The sequence below is a fragment of the Girardinichthys multiradiatus genome, chromosome 22, assembly GCF_021462225.1.
Source record: "Girardinichthys multiradiatus isolate DD_20200921_A chromosome 22, DD_fGirMul_XY1, whole genome shotgun sequence".
NCBI lineage: Eukaryota > Metazoa > Chordata > Actinopteri > Cyprinodontiformes > Goodeidae > Girardinichthys > Girardinichthys multiradiatus.
The window spans coordinates 34,711,640-34,738,039 of record NC_061814.1 but is presented as its reverse complement, the minus strand read 5'-3'; the positions used below and the strand labels follow the sequence as shown (position 1 = coordinate 34,738,039).

Here is a 26,400-nt window from a genome sequence, read left to right as displayed (position 1 = left end):
TTTTTCAATGTCAAGCACATGACCCAGGGGGGACATGGAATTTAAAGATATAGCAGGTTTCCTGGGTGTGACATGCCCATTAATGTGTTTCCTACCAGAGAGACTCTGTTTATTCTCATGTTTCTTCTGCTCCTAGTCTCCTAACACCACCTCCATTTCCTTTTTATCCCTCTAAACAGCTCATGGACCGAAGACACTAGGTCGTGCATTTTCTCAGACACTGCCCTGCACCTGAGGAGAGAAGGACAGCGGCCACTGGCCGCAGAGCTGGACATCCAAATAGAGCAAAAGTTTAATGAGTTTGACGAGCTTGCGGCCACTGCAAAGACTCTTTTAGACAAAGAACACCACCTCACACAGATGGTGAGCAAAAATACACAACCAACTCATTACACTCTGTATACAGTAAATGATACTGGTTTCCCGCTAAACAAGAAGTGTGTTGCAGGTGAAAGAACGCATTGAAGAACTGAGGAGCATGCTCGGGTGGATCTCAGTGCACTGGAGAGCTCAAAAACAACAATGGCTTCACAAACAGAGCAGAGAAGAACCTTCCCATGATAACATTTACTCTGAGGCAACCATGTGGAAGTCATTTAAAGAGGTACATTTCCAGCTTGGTGTGAGTTTGTCCAAATAAAGCCAAAAATACATCCTCCATTTTTATAATTAAACCCAAACAAATCAAGATGCTCAAAATCATTAAGGGTAAGAATCAGGGGTTTTTCACACTCTAGCCCTCGCAGGCTGGTGTCCTGCAACATTCAGATGTCTCCCTAGTCCAACACACTTGAATCAAATGGCTGTATTACCTCAGCTTGCAGTGTTGTTCTATAGAGTCCTGCTAATGATCTAATTATTTAAATCAGATGTAATGAGAAACATTTAAATGTTGAAGGACTCTTGGTCCTCAGGGACTGGAGTTTCAGTACTATAAATCCATTAGCAATCAAGCTATTTGTCCTGCTATTAGATTGAAGTAAATACTGTATATAAAATGAAAGTTCTTTTGAAGTAATAAAAAACAAGCTAAAATAGAAATTAAAGTTTTCTTGTGGTGACTTATTTGTTGTTACTACGAATCACTGACTCTTAACAGGTCCTTGAGATATTTTTTTTTCACAGTGGTTTCTTTCTAGTAATTCTAAAATCGTTAGTCTTAATTTGGAGCATCACTATTGGCAGAAAAAACATGCAAATAGATAATGAGATATAATGATAAGAGAGGGTTGTTTTTTCTTCATCTTCAACAACTTAAAATGTAAAAGAGAAATGTATGCAAACTCTAAACTGAGATTTTTTGCAGGAAAATTGGTCAAACGTTCCAAACAATCTCTAGTTTGCATTAGGCCCAGTGTCTGTGTTACAGTTTGGTACTAAAGTCACAGAATGTGAAAAATGCACATGGTAGCAGTTACTTAAATTACTCTGAAACCTTTAAGGTTTAGAGAGTGAAATCTTGCTCTTCCGTAATCCCTGCTCCAAGCTTCAGTTTGTGCGGCATCTTTGAAAACTTCTGTGTGATTCTCTAAACTGTACCCATAATGAACAAAAGGTGATGTCCCAGGTAATATTTTCACCACAAAACAAAAGAAAATCCGACAAAGAGTTTAGTCTAGTGTCTGCTGAAATACCAAAACCTATGTCATAGCACATGGAGCCAGAAAATTTGACTTTTTCAAGTGCAATTGTGGCTGTTGCAAAGCCTTTGTTTCTGAGCACACCGCATTATGTAGGTCCCCATCCTGTTAGCTCAGTCAGCTAGTCTGGGGACTCCTTGATGATAACATTAATGTACATTAATGTACATTAATTAACATTAATCTTTGGTACACCTTCAAAAGTTTATTTTGGTGTCCATTAAAAACACAAAAAACTGAAGCATTGTGCATGAAGTCAAAACATGGAGCATAAATTCTGGGATTTATTGAGGAGTAAAAGTGGCACGCTAGCTAGCTAGTTAGCTGTTGCCAAATCTCAGTTTCTGAGCACAAGAACTTGCAAACGTTTTGAGTGGCTGTAACTAGGTGGATGATCAAGGCTTTGTTGGAGCATTCAGACTCGATTTAAAAAAAATTTCATTACTCGAAGCTTTACTGCTCAAGTATGACATCTAGTGGTTAATAAAATAAAGTGCAATTGACCTGTGTTTATTCTACATCAACTCATTTGGTATGTGTGATTGTACCCCTGTATTCACTTTATTACAAACTTCAACAATTTATATTTTCTGTTATGAAACATTTAAACCCTACTTCCATGAGATGTGCACTACAAATACAGCTAATGTTACTTTCCCGTGGGACTTGCAATGGATTGGATGGTTATTTTTGAGTTCAGTGGTAAAGAGAGTAATGGTTGTGTAGGCAAAGAAGTTGCATTTGTTTCTGCTTAATAATTTACATGACAAGCCAAACCAATCAGATGGTTGTTTTGCCTTTATGATTCAATGAGCTGCTTTAGATGTCAACTAAGTGCTTTGAACATTAATGGTTATGTGACCAAAACCCACCTCTGCACATTTGTCAGAACCTTGTGGGTCAAAGAAACACTAACTAACTATTAAAATAAAAAAAAGTTTGAGCTGTTACACAAATAGTGTCCTTGTGTCATTACAAATAACCTATAAAGTCTATAAAAACATCTGTTAAAACAAAAAGATACCACATAACATAAATCTCACAGCTCAGCATCCTTTTGAGAAATGATTAAACTATCACACAATAAAGGGCAATGCACATCAGTGGCGCCAGATGTGTCAGAGAATACTCCCCTGTTTATGTTTGTTTGGCTATCTCTGTTTTATTTTATTATTTCTTTTGAGTACACCAACTGTTCTACAAGTGTCAGGGTTGTTTTCTGCAGCCAAAAATACCCTACATGTTGTATGAGGGGAAACAGGCACAAGCCTCCCCTGCAACCCTGGAAGGAAACAGGGTGCAACTGATGGATGGATGGGCCTTGCAGGGGAGTGTATTGACTGCACATTGTTTTTCCATGGTGAAGTAGCATGTTGGGGAGAACTGGTACTGAAGCTGAAACAGGCTACAACTAAAACTGGGTTTCTGCTGCTCTGGTCAAGGGTTTGATGAGAGAATGGAGGGTTAATTTTGTCACCCTCTTTTTGTTGTATTATAGTACAATTTCTGTGCTAAAAGTGGGTTCGTGACTTCTTTCCCTTCAGTATTTCATCTTCCATCACTATAAATAGTTGAAATTGTCAGACATCTTCCTGTTCAATTAAGCACATTCACACTTTGATGGCATCTGACTTCGATAACCTGCATGTTGCTAGACTGAGTCTTCAGCTCCTTTCAGACGTCACCTCTGCCTTACTGGAGCAAAACAGATGGTGTCCTAAAGCTTCCTCTGTCACGTTTTGGTAATTTAAGCTTCACATACACACTAACAAAATCAGCTGGGTAACAACAGTTTCATAGGAGGGAGTGACTCCCTTGACTTTGCTAAACTTCAACCTACTTTCTGTCATCACACCAACAAATATGACACAAAGCACAACACAAAACAAGCACCAGCCTAAGAGGTGATGTGTGAAAATGGTCATCAATTCAAATGGCAACCGAGAAACTCTGAAGGTGTTAAAGACTGCTCAGGAGGTTTAACCCCTGATTCTGCTAACCTATCTGAGTGCTGAGGACAGGTGGAATAGTTTGACACAACTCAAAGTTGGAAGCTACTGCTTTTCTGACTGACAACAGTCAGAGAATAAGGCTCTTCAAGAAACGTTTGTCATTTGATATTATTGTGAAATCTGAAAATTCAAGTCTGGAAAAGTCTAGTATTCTGACATGAAATATTTTTTGGAATCGCACAAGAGAAAAAAAAAGTTATCATGTTCACTTCCACTACTGTAAATGTTTTGTTAATCTTTTCCTTTGTCTTTCCACAGGGTATGGTTCCCGAGCTCGAAGCCCTCCAACAGTCAAACGTCATCAAGACCTCTGAGGACACCGCTAAGGGAGCTGAATTTAATGAAGAGAGTGAAGGGAGGCAGTCAGAAGACGGGTACGAAATCATGAACCGGATCAGCCCACGAGGCAGCTCTCCTAAAACAAACATGGTGGTGAAGGAGGGCAGCAGCCCACCTGTTGGAGGTGCTGTGAACCTCATCCTTAGCTTTGGGAACACTGGGGACAGCCAAGTGCAGGTACTCGACCTGCAAGAGGGGACGGATGAGCTTATAAAGGAGACCTCTGAGCCTGTTCACAGGGTGAGGAGCACACTCCACTCAACACATCACCCAACAGCAGTTACAATGATGATCTGTTTAACGAAAAGAGGAAAGGTTTGGTGTTTCCAGGCTGAAATGATCACTTTTCTACAACAACACTGCATGGGATCTCCCTCTTTGACTCTACTGCAGGTCATTCCTCTCTCATTTGGCATTCACAACTTTCTATTTTCCTTCATTCTCTCCCTCAGCCCACTGTGCCTCAGTCTTCTGCCTGTAAAAAGTTTTGGAGGCGCTGCCAGGGGATTTTGGAAAATACTTTCGGTAGTTTAAAGCGAAAGAGAAAGATTTATCGGCAGAGCGCAGATGAGGTAATTTGCGCAGTGTGAACTGGGATTGCATGCAGCGTCTCCAAGTGTGTGCGGAGACTGCATGCCGTGTGCAGCTGTCTCCTGAGGGTAGCATGCTTTTTTTTCTAACCTCATAGAAAGTGCAAACGTTTTTCTGGTGTTTTTGCCTTCTCTGCAAGTGAAATATAAAAGGAAAGACAAAAAGTAAACCTAGAGTAATGACGCAATTTTCACAGTCGCTGTGACACGAAAGTGAATGAGAAACGACAGAATTTCCAATAAAGTATTTTACTCTTAAACCTGCTGTTGTAAAAACAATGTGAAGTGTATTTGTTTGGGAATAAATAAAAAACAAAACATTGTGTAGTGTAGACTGGATCTTCACCTCAACAAAACATCCTTTAATAAGTAAACTTTGTGTTTATTTATTCATTCTATGCTAAAGAAAATTGTGCCTTTTTACAAACAGTGAATTTAATTTTGAAAGCTCAATGTTTAACCTTCAAATTTCCATTAAAAAAGGTCTAAAGATGAAGCTTGAGGCAGTAAAGGTAAATGTTCATGTTTGGGTAAATGTAAAGTTCTGGTCTAAAGTTTTGAGACTTGTTCGGCTTCAGTGTCTTTAGTTCTGTTTGTTAGATGTTTCATTTTTCAATAAACATTTTATATGTTTTACAGGCTTTTATTGGGAAATACATAAAGGTTATGCAAAGCATCTATAATTCCGGTCTTGACCTTTCTTTTTGGAGATTTCTGTAATTACCACTGCTTCTGCTTCCCCCGGCTCCTGACCAAAATCCTGACTGATAGTGACCCATTCTTGCTTTCTTAGAGGCTAACTGACCACAATTTCTCAGGATTAAAATGTGCTGAGTTTCAATTCAATTCAATTCAATTCAAAAATACTTTATTAATCCCAAAGGGAAATTAAATGTTGTTATAGCTCATATTATGAAGGTTTCCTCAAAGAGCCGTTGTTCCTGACAATTGATCAAAAATGTTAATGTTCTGATCCCTAAGACATGTATCCCATTTGTCTTGTAACTCAACGCTCAACCATGCTACACAAAAACAGTGTTCATCAGCATACTGCTCCTACAGGGTTTCTACTGGGTTTACAAAAATAGCCCTTAAAGGCCTTCAATGTGTGCAGATTTTACAGACTTTGTGTAGGTTCTACATTCTTAAAACAGCTTAATTTTGTGAAACTTACAGAAATGTTGTCCTTTGTCTTTAGGCATAGTTGCTCCTGGAGGATGTTTTGATCGCATTCTTTATTCGTGGCAGTATCTTTGGCAAATTTATGAGTGAACCCGCTCTCTTTAGTCAAGATGAAACACAGCACATGAATAATCTCAGGATGCTTCACTGTCAGCATGACACAGGACTCATGGGTGGGTCCAGCTTTTCCAGATATCCCATTATTCTAAAGCAGGGGTGTCTGTGGTCCACACATCCAAAACAATAGGATGAATCACCTCCTTAGAATGCAGTAAATTTCTACAGAGTCCTGCTTATGCTTTTTTGGTTTGATTCAGTTGTGTTGAGGCAGGGCCACATCTCAAAGACATTGGCCTTTGAGGAGTGGAGAGGACCAAAACAGCTTTGTTGCTGTTTGCATTCAGAAATCTCCTCATCGTGCACCATGAAATACTCTCACCTGCCTGCTGCTATTCCTGAATATGCACTGTGCTGGTGGCCATCCTTTGTTGAATCCTCCTTAGGAGACGCTCATGCCACTTGCTGGACTCTTGGGTGTCCTGAATCTTTCTTCACAGCAGTTGAACCTCTCACATTAAAAGTTAAGTCATTGATACGGGTGCAATTTTACTTGTTGAGGGAATTCAACCATTTGATTCAGAAGTGTTGTAGAGGGGATAGTAGCTCTCGAATTGAGTTGGTGACCTCTGACCACTACCCTGACATAAACTTTGCAAAAAAACAGATTTATATCAATATAAAAATTCTTGGTCACAACTGTGAATGTGTCTTCGTACTTATCCTTGTGTTGTCTTTTTAGCTTGTGTTTTATAAACTCGAATTAACGGGTAAATACCAAGCAGGTTTGTTGTGTGTTTCTAACCAAACATTTCTTTTCTTTTTCTATTAAAAGTTTTATTTGGGTCCCCACCTGTTAAATGAGGCTGGATTTAAACTTGAAAAGCAGTGATGACAGAAACAAGAGGTTGGTGATGAGGAAGAAATGCACAAGGAGTCCTCGCCCTGCTGGGACTGTTGACAGAAAGTTTCTCTTCTCTTTGTTGAGCCTGATGTAAACCTGGTCATGTTTGATTCTCATCCAGCTCTGCCATGATTGAGTGAAATGAGTGACCTCATCCTCAATTCCAGTGAAAACTGTGCTCCAAAATGGCTCCCAGTAGGAGTGTGTCCCACATGCTGGTAGAGCTGCAGTCATGAGACAAGAGAACTAGTGCTGAACCTTTCAGAAAGGTCCCAGACTGCACTACATGATTTATAGTCTGGAGCTTATGCAGCTACAAGAGATTAGTCACAGAGTTGAAAGGACAGGGCATTACAGCTGTGTATGACCACATGTGCAGACACATGATTTTAATTAAATCCAGTGAGTCTGTTGTTGGACTCATGTTCATTTCTTCTGTTCTTTCGTGTGTTTTTTATTCATTTTCATTTTTGTGTACTTCTCATTTTCGATCCGTTCAACCACAAACTTCAGTGTATTTTATTGAGATGTTATGTGATAGAACAGAGTTGTGAATGAAGAGCATCAGTGAAAAAATGTTTTCATGTCTTTCCACAGTTTCTCAGTTTCATTTAGGTCTTGACTTTCTATTGGTCTACTTTGATCTAAACCATTTCATTTTAACTTTGGCTGTTTGTTATCTTGCTAGAAGGTGAACCTGCGCCCCAATATTGTTTTATTATTATTGTTTTATTATTATTTTTTTTTTGCAGCCTCTAGCATGTTTTCTTCAAGACATGCCCTGCATTTAGCTCCACAAGCCAAAAGGTTAAACTTTGGTCACATCTGACCAGAGCAACTTCTTCTACATCTAGCTCAGGATACATAGTTGTCCTGTCTGCGGTTTCTCTAACCTAAGCTGGTTTTCAATGGTCAAGCCCCATCCTATTTATGTGATCGTCTTAATTTACACACACCTTTAATTACCATTCCTCATTACCTGGAACAGGGTCACAGGGGCAGCAGTCTAAGCAGAGATGCCCAGACTTCCCTCTCCCCAGGCACCTCCTCTAGCTTCTCTGGGGGAAGTGTTCCCAGGCCAGCTGAGAGATATAGTCCCTCCAGCATGTCCCGGGCTGTCCCCTAGGCCTCCTCACGATGGGATGTGCCTGGAACACCTCCTGAGGGAGGGGGCAAGCAAAATAGATGCCAGAGCCACCTCAGCTGACTCCTCTCGATGTGGATGAGCAGCGGCTTTACTCCGAGCTCCTCTCGGATGGCCAAGCTCCTCACTCTGTCTGTAAGTCAGTGCCCGGCCACCATGCGGAGGAAGCCACTTGGATCCAGGATCATGTTCTTTCGGTCCTGACCCAAAGTGCATGCCCATAGGTTTATGCTTTTTGGCTCAGCTCTCTTATCGCCACAACAGACTGGAGCTGTGTACGCATTACTGCGGTGGCCGCACTGATCCGTCTGCCGGTCTCTCAGTCCATTCTCCCCTCACTCGTGAACAAGACCCCGAGATACTTACACTTAAGGCAGGAACTCCCCTCCAACGCAGAGAGGGCAAGCCACCCTTTTGCGGTTGAGAACCATGGCCTTGGACTTGGAGGAGCTGATCCTCATCCCTGCTGCTTCACTTGACTGCATGCTGTAGAGCTTGGCTAGAGGGGGCCACCACGTCATCTGTGAAAAAGAGAGATGAAAACCACTGGCCCCAAAACTAGACCTCATCTGGCCCTTGGCGGCACCTAGAAATCCTGTCCATGAAAGTTATGAACAGGGCCAGTGACAAGGGGCAGCCCTACTGGGGAACATGTCCGACTTAATGCAGGCAATGCAAACCAAACTCCTGCTCAGCTTGTACAGAGACAAGATGGCCCCTTATAAAGGGCCCCTGACTCCGTACTCCTTGAGCATCCCCAACAGGACACGGTCGAATGCCTTCTCCAGGTCTCCAGGTGTGGACTGGTTGTGCAAACTCCCATAAACCCTTGATCACCCTTTAGAGGGTGTGGAACTGGTCCAGTGTTCCACAGATGAAAACCACACTGTTACCCCTGAAGCCAAGGTTTGATTATCAGCTGGACTCCCCCCTAATTTAATTTCCCTTTGGGATTAATAAAGTATTTTTGAATTGAATTGATTTGAATTCAACACCCTGGCATAGGCTTTCCCAGGGAGGCTGAGGAGTATCATCCCCTGTAGTTGGAACAGTCCTGCTTCTTGTGAAGGGGAGGTGAATACACCTTGACTGAGAACTCCGCCAGACGTTCCCAGCAGACCCCCGCTATATGTTTGTGCCTGCCAGTCTGTCCGGCTTCCTCATCTTCTTGTGAAGGGGGACCACCACCCTGGTCTGCCAGTCCAGAGATACTGATCCCGACCGCCACACAATTTTGAAGAGGTGTGTAAGCCATGTCACCCCCACAACATTCAGAGGCCTGAGGTTCTCCGTGCTCGGCCGGTCAGTTTTAGGATGGACGACACATATCGCTGTGTTCCTTGGTCTTCATGATACTGCTTGTTCAATAATGTTCTCTAATAACCCACTTTTTATGCCTTCATGGAAAACTTTTTCTACACAGATGTAGTGTATTTACTGGTTAGACAACTTCTGATTGCAATTGCTTGCACTGGATTTCATTGAGGGGTATCAAGAGTAAGGGATCTCAAGCAAGCTTCAGTAAAATCTCTGCTCACCTGCTTGTATTTAATCCATCTCTGTCTTTTCACAGGTAAGCACCTACCTGCATGTTAAGGATAACAACCTGGCTGTGGTCCCGGTGTATGAGACTATCACCCTTCCTCGCCAAAAGAGTCGTTCTGCAACCTCAGACTCCCCTACTTTATGGCCATCCTCCTCCTCCCGCTCCTCACCATCTTCCTCTGTGTCTGAACCACAAACGACCAACGCCGGCTTCCACCGTTCAACAGGAAGCTCCATCTTCTGCAGCCTCAAAAGGATAGGCAAGAAGAGGAAAAGGAAGGGAGACAAGCGCAGGCACACGATACAAAGAATCATGGGAGTGGATGAGCAAATCAGTCCGATGCACCAGTATGACTCTGAGATGGTCACATATTACACTCAAACATGGCCACTGAAGGAAGGTCAGAGAAAGAAGAGTTTACAGAAGAACAGAAATGTTGTAGACGCTGTAGCCTACATAAAGAATCCTCTGCTGAAGGACATCAATTCAGAGTGTTCAGAGGAAAACAGCATCACTCCATATGCTGTGTCATCAGGACCAACCGCTTTTTCCTCAGAAGGTCCAGAGAGAGGTCACTGCAGAGTTCTTTCTTTGGGCTCTGTGTTGAGCTTTGATCTGCCTAAGGACATGACTCTCATCCCAAGCATTCAGGAAATCATCACTATTGCCCCTCCAGAGTCTAAAAAAGGAGGTGGGAGCAATGTGGACCCTCTTTTTCAGAGAAACACAGTACTGAGCTCTTTTAGACAGACCCACATCATGTCGGCCATCACAGGAGGTTCGGCTGAAGTCAACTCTGAAACACAGCTGTCAGCCACTGCAGCAAAGGATCTGTCTGATGGGGAGAAGAGTTTACAACCACCTTCCCTGGAAGAACCTCTGATGGTACCATGTGATGGCACCGATAAAGTACAGTTCTGTCAACATGAGAGCGCAGAGGAGAGGGACGAATGCTCATCAGAGATTAAATCCAGTATTAATGAAATAAATAAGCCTTCAAAGCAGCCAATATACACGAACAAAGTCCATAACTGCACCTCAGTCCCTCATAAACACGAGTGCCTCAGTGTCCATACGCTCATTCGGGACCTGAATGGACACCAGTACCATAAATGCACAAGATCCCAGTGTGAACATGAAAACAGTCCTCGGCTGAAATCAAACCAAGCTTCTCATGTGACTGTAAATCTGAAGTCAACAATGAGTGTCAGTGTTCGACAGGACTCAGTAGATTCTGGCATCTCCACCTCCAGCAGTGTTAAGCTTTGCAGCGACACTCTATGTCCAGATAAGCAGTGGCCTAAAGGAGTAGTGGGAAAGCTTATTTCCCTTGAGGTGGGAGGTATAGACCCGGCTAAAGCAAGAGAAAACCCTGCAGCATTTTCAAGTCCATCCTCAGACTCTATAAATATAAACATGGAGCCGGTCCATGTTGATCACCAGCAGTTTGAGGAGGAAGAAGAAGAGCTGGAAGACATCTGGAACCAGACTACTGACTACAGGCAGAGCATCTGCTCAGACATCATGTACCAGCCCAACCAGGAACACATCACAGACCAAACCAGAGAGCTGCTTTCCAGCTCACCTCCTGCCACAAACCCACCTGTTCTCTACAGAAACCTCATTACCGCCTCAGCACCAAACCTCCTCATAGCAGAGTTCAAACTTCCCTCCCACATCCAGAGCTGTCAAGGTAATGACAAGTGGCAGAGCTCCAAACATCACCTCCCTCCCCTGGCCACAGGAGACAGGAGGTCTTGGGCTGCTTTTCCTAACAGGGAATCAGCCAGCAAGACTGCAGTGACGGTGAACGAGACGGCGTCAGATCCGGTGAAGTTTCCAGATGTTGGCGACAATCCGAGATACATTTATCAATACAGAGAGGAAGAGGAGGGGGAGCAGGAGGGGGTGAAGACGGGGGAGGAGGTGTATGAGCTAACCAGTGTGTCACAGGTAAGGTTGCTTTTTAAAGAAGATGCTGTAGAGTGATTTTAAAACCCTATTTCTTCTCAGAGGTTTAAAACTTTGGGGCAGTATTTAACTGCACTGGCAAACAACTAATGATGAAGTCCAATTAAAAAACTATACATTTTCCTGACTGCAAATGTTAATATATTCTCAGATGGCGAAACGAAATATCTTAAAGCCACATAAGTTGGGTCACTCTGATACTCTAGACCCACTTTTACCACAACTTTAATTAATACAATATATCATCAATAAATATTCCAACACTGGTTTCTAAATTATTTATTTATTTGCGTAGCTCTGAGCTTATAGTTACAGATGATACGTAATTACATTTATTAGCACCTCTGCTAAAGAAATATAAACAAAACTTAAAATAAAATAATCTTTTATTGCAACAGCATAGTGCCATACTGTTATATATATATATTTTAAATCCACCCTTTAATTGTGTCAATTTATTCAGAGGGGAAAAAATGTATGTTAAGCTGTTGGCACAATTATTGATACACCTACTGTTAAAGCTTTGTGCAACCTGCTTTCTACCAACAGAACAGCCCATAGTCTCCTCCTATAACATTTCCCAAGGTTTGGGTATACAGAGATGTTTGACCAGCAATCTGCACCTCCAGATCCTCCTGGGTTCTCTCCTTCACGCTCTCTTCAGCTCACTCCACAGGTTTTATAAAGGATTTAGGTTATGGAAAAGTGCTGATTTGTTTCTAGTGAACCTTTTCTGTGTTGATTTGGCCACATGTTTTGAATCATTATCTGGTCGAAAATCCCAGTGACTACCCATTTGAAATTTTCTGTTAGAGTCACTGACATTTTTACTTAAAATCTACTGGTATTTTAAAGAGTCCACGATTCCATGTTCTCCGATGAGGTTATAAGTGCCGTTGGAGGAGAAAAACCCACACCGCACCATGGATCCTTCACAGTGCTTAACAGTGGAGAAGATGTGCTTTTCCACTGATTCATCTTTTGTTTCACGCCAAACACACCTGGAGTGTTTTGTTTGTACAGCAGAGCTTAGCAAACTCCACATGTTTATAATGGTAGGAAAGAAAGGCTTTTTCTTGGCAACCATCCAGTTGGCATGTAGATAGCATCTTATGGTTATTATGAGGACTTTAGAACCCAAAGATGCTACTTTTTGCTGCGATTCTCTGACACCTACGTTTTGGGGAATTTCACTGTGTATTAAACTTAGAGAAATGGGTATGTCACGTCATACTTATAACCAAAGTCTTGGTTTACTAATTCAAAGTTCCTAGACACTCTGATCAACTTAAAAAATAAGGCCTAAAATTAAAAGGCTTCTGTTAAACCTATTTTTTAAGGATTGTTAGTGTTCACTGTTAACTGTTGCATCTGTACTTGTGTAAAAGCAATGATTTCTTAAAGTATGATTTTTTTTTTTCTTCCTAACTTAATTAAACTCAAAGGTTTCATTTTTCACAAAAATTTCAGCTTGAAATTGTACTAGTGAATGAAAATGTGAATTTGTTTTAAATCTTTTTACACTAGGGGTGCCAATGTGACCAGCCCTGCATGTTGCTCTGCTTTCATCAATATGTCTTAAACTGAGCAAAGTTAAGTAATGCTTGGTCACCAGTTCTGACTGTGTGTTCTTCTCTTCTTGAATAGAACCAGTCAAAGAGTCTCCTTTCAGTCCATATGGGTTTGAACGGAGCCTGCCAGCAAAGTCTTGAAGATGTTTTGAAGCCCCAAGAACGGGTAGCCACAGGAGGGCGCTGTTTCATCCTAGTAAGACTGAATCCTGAAATATTGCCTATTCTGTTGGTAGTTGATCTTTTTTGCATGAATATGTTTTTTAATTCAAACCCATGTAGAGTGGAAAACCAGAGCTTCAGTCTATGGAGGGAACCCTGGAGAGGAAGCACAAGCTGCAGCTGGGAGGAAAGAAAGTAAGGAATGTTTAGGCCTACACACTCAGCAGATGTAAAAGCCACAGTCAGCAGCATGTGGTCTTATCTTATTTTCACAGGCTGCCTCCAGAGGCTGGAACTCCTACCACACTGTCCTATATAGAAACACCTTGTGCTTCTTTCAGGACAGAAAGGATACACTGCGCGTAAGCAGAAAGAAGTAAGATATAATATCTGTAAAGCAGTCAGCATGTGGTGACTAATGATGAGTTTCTGCTTCAGAGCTCTGCATGTGGCCTACCACTGAACCTCATGGGAGCTGAGTGCTCACCTGCCGCAGACTACACCAAAAAACCCAACTGCTTTCGACTACGGTAATAAGCTACCAAATCATTAATGTAAATTACACAGCTTTAAATGCAAAAGTGAGATGCGTGCATTGCTCATTTTTCTTTACCTCTGTCATTTCTCGTCTTTAGGCTCCGTGATGGATCTGAATATCTGTTCAATACCACCTCACGCTTTATGATGAAAAAGTGGATCATGAAAATACAAGCAGGTACAGGTATATATGATTACACTGTGCCTTGCAAATTTATACATACCCGTAAATTTTTTTTTTACATTTTGTCACGTCACGACCACATAATTTAATACATTTTATTGGGATTTTATGTGACAGACCACAACGAAATACCACATAATTGTAAAGGGAAAGGAAATTTTTTCAACAATACGTTTGACAGGTGTGGCATGCATTTATATTCCATCCACCTGAGTAAACACTTTGTAGAACCACTTTCGATTGCAATTACAGCTGTCTTTTGGTGTATATTTCTTACCAGCTTTGTATATTTAGAGACTGAGATCTTTGCCCATACTGCTTTGTAGAACAGCTCAAACTAAGTCATATAAGATGGAGTGCGTCTAAGAACATTCGTTTTTGAGTCTTACCACAGATTCCCAATAGGATTTAGGTCTGGACTTTGATCTAAACCATTCCTTTGTAGCTCTGGCTATATGTTTATGGTCCTTGTCCTGCTGGAAGGTGAACCTCTGTCCCAGGTCAAAGTCGTTTGCATCCTTTTAATTAATTTCCCCCCAGAATTGTCTAGTATTTAACTTCATCCAACTTTATATCGACTCTGTTCAGCTTCCCTGTTGAAAAAGCATCTCCACAGCATCAGGCTGCCACCACCTTAAAACCTTTGCGGATTTAACATGTTTTCCTCCAGGATTACCCTGTGTGTAACTATGACTGCTTACCATCAATTCAGAAGAAAATGATCCCCTCAGCATGATGCTGCCACCACCATGTTTGGTGAGGGTGTTACATTCTGGTCTCTTTGTTTACTAACCTAACCCTGCTTTAAGCTTCTTCACAGCTTTATTCCTGACCTGTCTACTGTGCGTCTTGTTCTTCATGATGCAGTTTGTTCAATAATGTTCTCCAACAAACCTATGATGTCTTCACAGAACAACCGGATTTATACTGAGATGAAATTACACACAGGTGGACCTTACTAACTAACCGGGTGATCTCTGGAGTGTGTTTTTTTTTTTTAAGTCCTAATACAAATGCATGCCACACTTCTCAGATTTTTGTTTGTAGATTATTTTGAAATTCATAAATCATTTTCCTTCTGCTTACACAGTTATGCAATACTTAGTGTTGAACTATGACATGAAATCCCAATGAAAATCATGCAGTTTGTGGTTGGAACATGAGAATATGTGAAAAAGCTTAAGTGGCATGTATACTTCTTTTCATACTGAATAAATGTGCCATTTAAATGTATGATCTATTTCTTCTGGTGAAGGTCAAAGTGAGTTTGTATCTTCACCAACAAATCTTCCTGGTGATCAAGCCCTTCCCATTTCTTTGTAAGATAATGATCAAACTACTTATATATAGATACTTAGAATTTGTACAACATTCTTTAATCCTGACTGTTACCCGTTCTTCTCCTTTAGATCCCAAGATCAAGCAAGTGGCCTCTGTCCTTCTCAGCGCAAAGTCACCCACACATTCCCGAGGTTGAAACGACAGAGCAGCGATCAAGCCAAAGAAATTGTTGTCCTCACCAGAGAGCAGAGTCATCCGCTCCAAAGCCAAAGAGTGAAGGAGAAGTCAAAGATCTCATCATTGGATCCAGGCTGCTGTGGTAAGAGTGGGGGACTGTTTAAAAAAAAAACATCTGCACACCATTCATGCACTGCAGAAGGTATGAACTCACCCCTATCTAAGTGATAATAATAAATCTCTAATGCTCTACAAAAGACAAGACTTGATGTTGGAGGTATAGTAGGTGCCACTAGGTGGAGCCAAAGCATTGGCTCACTTTACATTAAACAACTTTAGTGTCACATGACTGCAGAGAGGGGTGTTTTTTTACAGTAAATGTTCTTACTCAGCTTTTCTGCTTTTCATTTGACCCCCTTAAATGAAGATGATGATGATGAATGCAGCCTAAGCCATACAGTGACTCACAGACTTTCTGCAGACAACACCTCTCCGTCCTCCTTTATCTCCCCTGCATTCAGCAGTCAGAACTGGCTCAGCAGCAAGCACCGCTCCCACTCTTTTACGTCAGGTTAGTTTGCAGCAGTTAACCTTGATTTTAGCATTTATCAGTTTCACCCTTAATCCTGATTAGAATTCTTTTTTTTATTTCAGCAACTTACCAGAAGATTAAACCCATACTGCACTCCCCTGGAGGAGGAGTGGAAAAAGGATCCAACTACTGTGTGACTCTGGTAGTTGGGGGCAGTTCATCAGACAGCTTGTCAATAAGCAGAGGTCTGGAGCATCAAGTGCCTTCATTGCAGCCAGATACGTATAAGGACTCTGCCCTGAAAACCTACTCGAGCCTCCCACGACCTCGCAACAAATCTGTCTTCAAGAAGTTCTTTGGGAAAAAAGAGCCCTGAGCATATAAATGTTAATTTTTTTATAAGCAGTTTCTAATGTGCAGTGCACATATAAAACAAAAACACGCTACTACTGACTATATTTATGAGCAAAACACGTATCCTAGTCATATATTTGATTTGTTTGAGATAAATCACTTCAGAGCCTTAAAAGTCCACATAAATAACCAGTTTTAGGATGTGTCCCTTTTTTGATTCTTCACTTTTTTAGGTCAGATAAAAACACAACACAACTGTCAGTGTGCACTGCGTACATACAGTTCAGATCAGAGTGTATATACAGTCATCATGGGTATGAAGGGCTATAGGATTTGTTTGAACCGTTTGTTATATGAAGGTGGAATGATAATGCAGCTTTTAACGTCAATGATTTTTATAAACAAGAATTAGAGGCACAAGTTTCAATTTATTGTAAAATTTTGTTTAATCCATGCCATTATTTTCTCAAGAACCAAAGAACACTGTATCAGCTGTCAAGCATAGAAGTGGTAGCATCATGTTTTGAGGCTTTTCCACAGCCAGTGGTACTGGTGTCTAGTGGATAGAAAAATAAAGGAGGAAAATACCTTCAAATTTATTAATATTTAGTTGAATTTCCATATCATACACTCATCACAGGCATGAATGTCACATTATTTCATGCTTTTAATGCAATTGGGTTCTTCTTTGTTCGGAGTGGAATGATTATGCATCATAAAACTTCAATAATTTTTACAAACAAGAATTGTGTACATTTGTTTGAACTGACTGTGTCTGATCGACACTTTAACAGACACCCTCACTAATATTCTGATCAATTTTGCCCACCAAGTTGCACAGAAACCACACACTTTCTGACTAATCATCTGGTTTGGCTTTTAAGTAAATTCCAAAATTTCTCTGGACTTTTCCAAACATGTTTCCTGTCATCATGGCCAAACGGCTCAGTCTTTTTACTCATCTGACCATAAACCTTTTCACCAGAAGACATTTGGTTTGTCCATGTGGGCAAGTGCAAATTTCAGTCAAGCTTGAAGGTGTAAATGTTTGATCTGACACTTCTTCTTCTAGTCAACACCTTCTCAATCCATGATGATGCTAAGCAGGCTTTGTCGTAGTCAGTGACCCTGATTTTTCAGTACGCTACATTTTGATGCTTCCTATGTTTGTTCTTGAAAATTTTAACAAATTCCTTTTAATTTAAGATTCACAATTTGGGTCAGATGGTTGAAACTTGGACACAGTTGGGTCTTCCAACCTGACAATAATCCAAACCCTCCTTAATGTTTTCAAAAGAAAATGACTTCAATCAAATCTATAATTTTGAGCCTTTTTAGTTTAGAGAAAATCCTCAGTAAATTCAGGGTTCTGCACTAAATTCTTGTGCAAACGTTAAAGCTCGAAGTAAATATGACCTTCATGCACATGATGGTGTGTGTGGATCTGATTGTTTGTGGTCAGCACTTGTATATTTCTTTTCTTTTTTTTTTTTTTTTCTCCCTGTTGTGTTTTTGGGTCAGCTGTTTCCCTTCATGTTATGACCAAGTAGTAACAATATGTCAAGCTCTCAGTGCATTACATTATAACTACTCCCCAACTATGAATTTACAGTTTGATACTGTTTGATATTGTGTGATTTAGCTACTTTTTTCCACCTACAGTGTCAAAGACTTAATACATAATAAAACTCAAAAACAAGGTTTTGCTTTTGCTGTGATTAAAGATAATTTTTTTTTGACACACACTTATGGTACAAAACGTATTTTTGGTTTTTGTCATGTCTGGACTATTTTGAGAAAAAAAGCAATAATATGAAACAAGAGATTAAAGACCAGCAAAGCAAAGAGCATCTCAACATCACTAGCCATCTTTTTGAATATTAAAACCTGACCCCATTTAGAGATGTGATGTAAACATACATAATCAGGGCTTCATTTAAGGCTGAGGAACCAGACACTCTCTATGGACATGGTTGCATAATGAATTCAATTCATAAAGCATTTGCAAAGGGATGTTGCTTAGCATTGCAAAATATTCTGTGTCTGCCTCAGATTAGTTACAGCAGAGAAGAAAATGGCTTTAAAAGTGTTAATACTTACTGTGAAAACCTTGGAAGGAAATTGCTGTAAGCAATTTAATGCTGTAAGTGTGCAGTGCTGTTTCTATTGCTAGAGTGTGAGCAATGGCCACAATTTAAAACATGTTGGAACTCTGTAAAAGCTTAAATGCTATAAATGTTTAACTTTAGTTTCAAACCATATTTGTCACATATATACAAACAAAATGGGTGAACGTGTTTTCTAAAGTAAAAGATGAACCATTTTCTGTGTTTTGGTGGTGGGGTTTGAAAGTTGACAGCAGCAGAAATGTAAGAACACTAGATGAGCAGGATTAGAGGCATAATTTAATGGTGTAAGATAAATAAATAACGTCATGCCTTTCTGTAAGCCTGCAGATCTGAGGGAGGATTTAAGAAGTACACGTGGAAACACTTATCACATACTTCTGCAAAGTAGCACAATCACAGATGTACTGAAGAACTCAGAATGCTTGCATGGTACTGCCTGTCAGCGTGAGGTCATGGAACATCCCACAGTTGAAATGTGGGATACACTCAAGCAATAAAACAAACCTTCGAAGTTAATTTTTCTTTTTTTCACCCTTTCTTTCTGTTTTTTAGAAAAAAACTAGAAGTAAAATTATGGAATCATCCAGTGATAATGAAAAACAAGAGCCAGAAAAATATTGTTAATTCTACTTTGTTATTCAACTTCAAGCTTTTCTGGCAGGGTCAATACTTTAATGCATAGTGGGGAGAACAAGTATTTGATACACTGCAGATTTTGCAGGTTTTCCCACTTTCCCACTTAATTTTTATCATAGGTGCTCTTCAACTGTGAGTGATGGAATCTAAAGCAAAAATCCAGAAAATCACATTGTGTGATTTTTCAGTAATCAATTTGCATTTTATTGCATAAGTATTTGATACATCAGAAACACAAAACTTAATATTTGGTACAGAAACCTTTGTTTGCAATTACAGACATCAGACGTTTCCTGTAGTTCTTGATGGGGTTTGGACAACTCCTCCATATAGATTTTCTCCAGATCCTTTAGGTTTCGGGGTTGTCGCTGAGCAATACAGACTTTCGTCTCCCTCTAAAGATTTTCGATTGGGTTCAGGTCTGGAGATTGGCTAGGCCACTCTAGCCCTTGAGGTGATTCTTACGGAGCCACTCCATAGTTATCCTGGCTGCGTGCTTCGGGTCGTTATCATGCTGGAAGTTTTAAAAAGTGATTGTTTTGAAATGTCCATCATACTTCTGTTTTTCTATGTTTAATGTCTTTTTAATGAAATACAAGAGAAAGTACTTGAGCGACCGGTGTTTTTCACATGTATGGAACATATAGTAACGCAGCAGTGCCCCTCCCCCACATGTTGCTAATAACTTTCAACATTCATCAGCTGAATACAGCCTTACTGAACCTTTTACTGTGCCGTGTAACACATCATATTAGAACAATTTGCACGATCATTTTCCCCTCCTTGAACTGCCACCTTAACGTGGTGGAGGGGCTTGAGTGCTCCAATGATCCTAGAAGCTATGTTGTCAGGGGCTTAAATGCCCCTGGTAGGGTCTCCCATGGCAAACAGGCTCTGTGTGAAAAGTCAGACAAAGAGCGGTTCAAGACACCTTCATGAGGACCACAAAATCGAGGCACGTGACGTCACCCGGTACGGCCATCCCCCAGTCGGCCTACCACCTGCAGGGGGAACCTTGAGGAACCAGTGCAAAGAGGATTGGGTACTGGAAGAAGGTGGAGACCTCGGCGGCCCGATCTCCGTATGCTTAGGCTGGCTCTAGGGACGTGGAGTGTCACCTTGATGGGCTCTGAAACCCATCTCCTTGAGAGGGGCTGGACTCTCTTCTACTCTGGAGTGGCCTACGGGGAGAGGCGGGGCCGTCTCGTGTTGCAGTTTACCCCAGTGGATGAGAGGGTCGCATCCCTGCGCCTTCGGGTTGGGGACAGGTCTCTCATTGTTGTTTCGGCAGAGTACCCAGTTTTCTTGGCGTCCCTGTCGAGGATGCTACATGGTGCTCCTAATGGGGACTCTATTATTCTGCTAGGGAAATGACAGTGACACCTGGAGAGGCTTGATCGGGAGGAATAGCCTCCCTGATCTGAATCCGAGTGGTGCCAAGAGGCTGAAATTATCTTCTTCCATAGGGTGGCTGGGTACTCCCTTAAAGATAGGGTGAGGAGCTCGGCCAACCGGGAGGAGCTTGGAGTAGAGCTGCTGCTCCTCCACATCGAGAGGAGCCAGTTGAGGTGACTCGTGCACCTATACCGGATGCCTTCTGGGAGCCTTCCTCGGGAGGTGTTCCAGGCACGTCCCACCGGGAAGAGGCCCAGGGGGACGACCCAGGACACGCTGGAGGGACTACGTCTCTTGGCTGGCCGGGGAATGCCTTGGGTTTCCCCTGAAGGAGCTGGAGGAGGTGTCTGGGGAGAGGGACGTCTGGGTGTCTCTACTGAGTCTGCTGCCCCCACGACCCGGTCCTGGATGAAGCAGAAGATGACAAGTACGACAGCACGATAATTTTCATTTTGGTTTTTCTCATGTCAGCGTGAGTTTATGAAACATGCCAATGTGCAGCATATTATTAGTGTCTGTTCAAGACAAGTTAAAGTTACTGTCACACTGTTTCCTATTGGTCCAAAAAGAATCAAGCGCTTTTAATGAAACATCAAGTCCTGTCACGTCTATAAAGCATGTATATTCTTTATTATTACTTCAATTGTTTACTCATCGAGTGTATATGGGTTGAAACGCTGTACAAATTATAGTGTGCTACTGATTTAAGATAGGGTGCCTTCTGCCCCTTCCAATCTTAAAGCTGCAGTAGGGAGTTCTGTGAAAACCATGGACTTAGCCTAAAAATATGAACAAGCACACCTTACAGGTCTGTCCCCCTTGCCCTCTGCTGTGCTATAACCCTCCCTCCACAGCTCGTCACCCACAGTGGAGCCTGCTGTGAACACGCAGCTTGCTTTTTTTCATCAATCTTCTTCTGTTTACCTTTTTTTGTTTTCTGAGCAGGTACCACTCAAGAAATTGGTAGTTTTCCTGTAACTTTGGTTGTTTCTCCACCATTAGCACAGCTGCAGCACTGCGGCAATCCTGGGCTTGACCGACAGTTTGCGCTGTGTGGGGGAGACGTGTGAGCAGCACATACACGAGCATGATTGACACTGCTAAAACATTCCTCCTGGCTCTGATTGATTGTTTCTGACTGGGAGCGGTGTATTTCTGCAAATGACAGCAGGACCACTGGGAGGACCACTGGGAGAACTCAGATTATCTGTCTCTATATTTCACTGTCGAGACATTTTACATATTTTACAAAGTTAACTACTGCACCTTTAATGATCACCTAACCATTCTGGGTTAAAGTGATCCACTTTGACATCCAGGAAGTGACTGATACAATTAGTCACTGCATTCACATATGGCACCCCTTCCTTTGGTATGCACTGACTACCATCTTACAGACATTTCTGTGTGTTTTTCCCTCTCCGTCATGTTTGCAATGACAGCCGTATCCTTTAGGGGCCCTGAGGGACGCAGCACCAGTCAATCGATTGATCACCCCAGATCTTCATGTCCTCTCCACCCTTTGACCTCTATGCAATTTACTGACAGCCCCTCCTTCTCCCTTCACAGCAGTGGGGGGTTGTAACGTCCCTGAAGATACAGCAAACGGCTCACTATGCTTGCGTGTCTGAAGGCTTTCTCTTTAAGTGTGGGGTCATGTAGAGCAATACATGTGCTTTACTCGACATTTGCACAAAGTGATGATGCACTGCTCTCCATTTGCTGCCATTTCCTCCTGTCCAACCTCGAAAGACTTGACCAGGTGACATATCCTGCCCAAGGTGGGGTAAAGTCCATGCTGTGTTTTAGACCTAAGTGACTCACAGGGGTAGCCAGTGTCTTTCAAAGAGATCAGGAGATCAGAGGGAGCCATCAGCACAGTGTAATGAGAGAAAGATGTCCCCAGGCCCTGACCGCTCCCCTGCTGCTGATAGAAAATAGTGCTTGTGCCTCTGGAGAGATGCATTACCACATGACAGATTCCCACAGGGATGGGAAGTTAGTTGTTCCAAAGTTGAGCAATTTACTGACAGCCCTTTGACAGAAATACACAGTGAAGCAGTAGAATTCAATGTATAAAAAACAAATAGATTTATATTTTATTGAAAATATAAAAAGATTATTTTTGGATCTGTTTTTATGTTTAACTTTCAACTTTAAGCTTTCAACTTGCAGGCTTCAAAATGTTAAGTACGTTTGTTTAGCAAGCTTTGAAACCTGATGCTGCAGGCCGCAAGCAGCCTTCGGGAACCCATGAAAGTGATATAATGGGAAGAGTGGGTTTAGGAACTATCTGTGCTGGGTAGCAGGGTAAAATAGTGAATCAAATGACCTTCTTTCCACAGCCTGTGGATTCCATCTCACTTTAACTACCCACCTGTTAACATCTGCAGATACATTGCTGAGGTGAGGAGTGGCTCTGATTTGTTTAACTACTAAGAGACGTTTGGACATGTGGATTTAAAAGTCTTATTTCACTTTTTTTTTAACTTTAGTTTCAATTTGGCAATATGGATAGATACATTTTGGAACAGTATCGATATGCCCCAGTGTACAGATGTGAAAGTGCATGTTAAAGACTCAGTAAATACTGCAACAATGGCTAAATTTTCAGATGAGCAGCATAAATTCCTTTTCAAAGCAATGAGAGTCCTGTCTACAAGACACACATCTTCAATAGGGTTAGGTTCTGGGTCATTCCAATGCCTTAATGAAAGCCTGCTTGATTTCATTCCCAAACCAGTGTGATATGTTTACGATGATAGAAATACAGCCCTACACCATTATACTGCCACCACTGTGCTTGACAGCTGTTGTTCTTTGGTATGAAATACATTTTAAAACATAGATGCAGGCGAGCGTTCCAACAAGACAATGTTGCCAAAGACACACCTGCATAGTTTATATAAAAGCAATACTTCTTGTTTGTACACAAGCTGTGTTGCTCTAATGTTAGTTGCTATCGGCTGAGACTGGTGTGATATTAGGAAGTCAATAAACAGTAAACAGTACATATTATCACCGGATGTACTTTGCACTGTTCTAACATGTATTGGTTTCTGTTTAAAACACTTTATTTTGTAAAAATAAAAATACATTTGCAAATATGTGCTTCTTTTGTTTGAACTTATTATTATTATTGTTGTTCCTTTATTTATGATCATTTTTATTATATTCTTTAAAGACCAGATTTGCACATAACTATGGTTTTATGGGACTGCATGGTGGTGCAGTTGGTAGCACTGTTGCCTTGCAGCAAGTAGGTCCTGGGTCCGTCTCCCGGCCGGGGGTCTTTCTGCATGGTGTTTGCATGTTCTCCCCATGCATGCGTGGGTTCTCACCAGGTACTCCGGCTTCCTCCCACAGTCCAAAGACATGCCTGTTAGGTTAGGCGGTCTCTCTAAATTGCCCTTAGGTGTGTGAATGAGTGTGTGCATGGTTGTTTGTGTGTTGCCCTGCGATAGACTGGCAACCTGTCCAGGGTGTACCTCGCCTCCAGCCCATAGACTGCTGGAGATAGGCACCAGCTTCTCCGCGACCGACTATGGAAGAAGCGGTACAGAAAATGACTGACTGATTACGTAAATTTTTACTAATAATGTAAATGTTATGATTTAAAAGATGCTCTTTTACCCTTAATTCAATTCAGTTTTATTTATATAGCGCCAATTCACAACACATGTTGTCTCAAGGCACTTCACAACAGTCAGGTACATACATTCCAATTAATCCTAACCATTGAACAGTGCAGTCAGAGTTAGTTATTTATTCAAAGTGGATAGAAAGTTTTTCTGTCTAAGGAAACCCAGCAGATTGCATCGAGTCAGAGACTTGCAGCATTCACTCCTCCTGGATGAGCATGTAGAGACAGTGGACTGTCACTGGCGTTGACTTTGCAGCAATCCCTTATACTGAGCATGCATGTAGCGACAGCGGAGAGGAAAAACTCCCTTTTAACAGGAAGAAACCTCCAGCAGAACCAGGCTCAGTGTGAGCGGCCATCTGCCACGACCAACTGGGGGTTTGAGAGAACAGAGCAGAGACACAAAAAGAACAAAGAAGCACTGATCCAGAAGTACTTTCTATGGGAAGGAAAAGTAAATGTTAATGGATGTAGCTCTTTAGTCGTTTCACCTAGAAAGAAAGAAGAGATAAACTCTGAGCCAGTTTTCAAGGTCAGAGTCTGAAAGAGAGCACATAGAGTTTGTTACAGTTAAGCTCAGTCAATCACCATATCTAGGAGAGAGAAAGGGTTAAACACTAAAAGACAGGGCTATGTGGATCATTGGTAGAGGGTGAGCATTAAGTTGTCGCCAGCAGAAGCTCGGACGATTCCCATCTCCAGAAAGGTGTCACAGGTAGACACAGAGTCAGGCCAGGTGTAGCTTCTAGGAAGAGAAAAGAGAGAACAAAGTTAAAAGCTGAAATAACAGCAAATAATGCAAAATTGGAGAGTAGTGTGAGAATGTAGCGAAGAGGGTGAAAGTGGTCATTATGTCCTCCAGCAGCCTAAGCCTGTAGCAGCAAAACTACACAGATAGTTTCAGTTCAGATTATTTAGTTAAACGGCGCTTATTTACAACAATGTCGTCTCAAGGCAACCCACAAAGGGTCCCACTGATGGTCATTGTTATACTAAAAACCACAAGGATCGGGATACCTCTCTCTGTCAGGCTATTTATAATCATTGGAAAACAGAAGGGGTCATACAGGTAGCAGAAATGGAGGGTGTGTTTGCACCTCAACCATAACTGAGCCGGTTTTGGCTAAACCTGACTCCCCCTTACTCCAACTAACAGGAGGGAGGAAGGCTTCCTCCCTGATAACCTAAGCCACTCTAACTATAAGCTTTATCAAAAAGCCTCACGGACCAAAACCGGGAGCTGGTTCCACAGGAGAGGAGCCTGATAACTAAAAGATCTGCCTCCCATTCTACTTCTAGAGACTCTAGGAACCACCAGTAAACCTGCAGTCTGAGAACGAAGTGCTCTGTTAAGAACATATGGACCAATCAGATCTCTGGTGTTACTTGAGTAATTAATTTGGATGACAACTTTTTACTTCTGCTTAAGTAAAAACATATATTGAAATATTGATCTTCCTACTTGAAGTACTAATTTTGGCTACTCTACCCTCCTCTGCTTCTATCTGAATATGTGATCACTCTTTTTATGTGAACTGGTAGAGTTTATTTATCTTGAATGGGTTACTGGCACAGACATGGCAGGGACATGGGACATACATTTTCAAATGCTTGAGATTGGGTCTATTCCAGGCACTTAATGTTTTATCCACTTCAAAACCGTTTTTTATTCTTGTCCTGTTTGAACAAGCAGTTGTGTCCAACAATTAGCTGTTGAGTGGAAATTTACAATATGTATGTGGTTCTCCAGATACTGGCATTTGGATTTATCCCACCCCAGAAACTGAACAGTAAACAAAAGCATAAATAAAACCAGAAACAATAAATAAAAACAGAAATAGTTTAGTTAGGTTTTGTTTTTTTTTACAGCAAGATAAATTAAAGCTTAGTATTAGTTTTGCAATAAATCTGTCCGTGCCCACAATGCCTGGCTGTCATTTGCACAGTTGCACTCAGGGTCTGGCAGGAATTGTGGGAATACAAAAACCAGCTTGACACTAAGACATGACCTTGATTTCAGGGAGTATTTCTGCAATCTTGGCATGGTAAGAATTCTGCACTGAGAATTTTGGCATCGCAGAAAATAAGTAGTGTATTTAGTTCCACATTTCAGTGTATGTTTTATTTTCTTCGCAGGAAGGCTTGGGGAGGCTGTTGTGTAACAATATGTCAGATTTTTATCAACTGTGTTTGGCCTTTTAGCCGAGGGCATCCCGGACCATACATCATCCCTCGCCCCCTCCTTCTTTTCTGCAGCTGTCAGTGTGCCTCCAGGGTTGGTATCACAAAGAGCAATAACTGGAGAGAACTCTCCGCATCGAAGCACCCACTCCCCACCCTCCCAACCCTTCCACCAAACAACCAAATCCCCTTTGTCCTGAATTGTCGATAAGCTGTAGCATGCCCCCCATGAA

The 26,400-nt window shown here is 41.6% G+C and overlaps 1 protein-coding gene across 6 annotated transcripts in view; it reads left to right on the top strand.

Moving 5' to 3' along the window:
• LOC124858867 overlaps positions 1-18,828 on the top strand; it is a 45,559-nt gene extending 26,731 nt beyond the window's left edge. For 2 of the 6 annotated variants that reach the window (XM_047351153.1, XM_047351148.1), the window contains 14 exons: positions 180-363; positions 449-604; positions 3,911-4,231; positions 4,444-4,563; positions 9,442-11,367; positions 13,033-13,152; positions 13,239-13,313; positions 13,394-13,480; positions 13,557-13,648; positions 13,754-13,839; positions 15,095-15,158; positions 15,249-15,439; positions 15,725-15,868; positions 15,952-18,828. In XM_047351153.1, coding sequence (XP_047207109.1) covers positions 180-363; positions 449-604; positions 3,911-4,231; positions 4,444-4,563; positions 9,442-11,367; positions 13,033-13,152; positions 13,239-13,313; positions 13,394-13,480; positions 13,557-13,648; positions 13,754-13,839; positions 15,095-15,158; positions 15,249-15,439; positions 15,725-15,868; positions 15,952-16,205 — 3,820 coding nt within the window. In that variant the 3' untranslated portion in view covers positions 16,206-18,828. The remainder of the gene's footprint in view (positions 1-179; positions 364-448; positions 605-3,910; positions 4,232-4,443; positions 4,564-9,441; positions 11,368-13,032; positions 13,153-13,238; positions 13,314-13,393; positions 13,481-13,556; positions 13,649-13,753; positions 13,840-15,094; positions 15,159-15,248; positions 15,440-15,724; positions 15,869-15,951) is intronic. The other 4 variants (XM_047351149.1, XM_047351154.1, XM_047351152.1 and 1 more) reach the window with 4 other exon arrangements.
• The last annotated feature ends 7,572 nt before the right edge of the window (positions 18,829-26,400 follow it).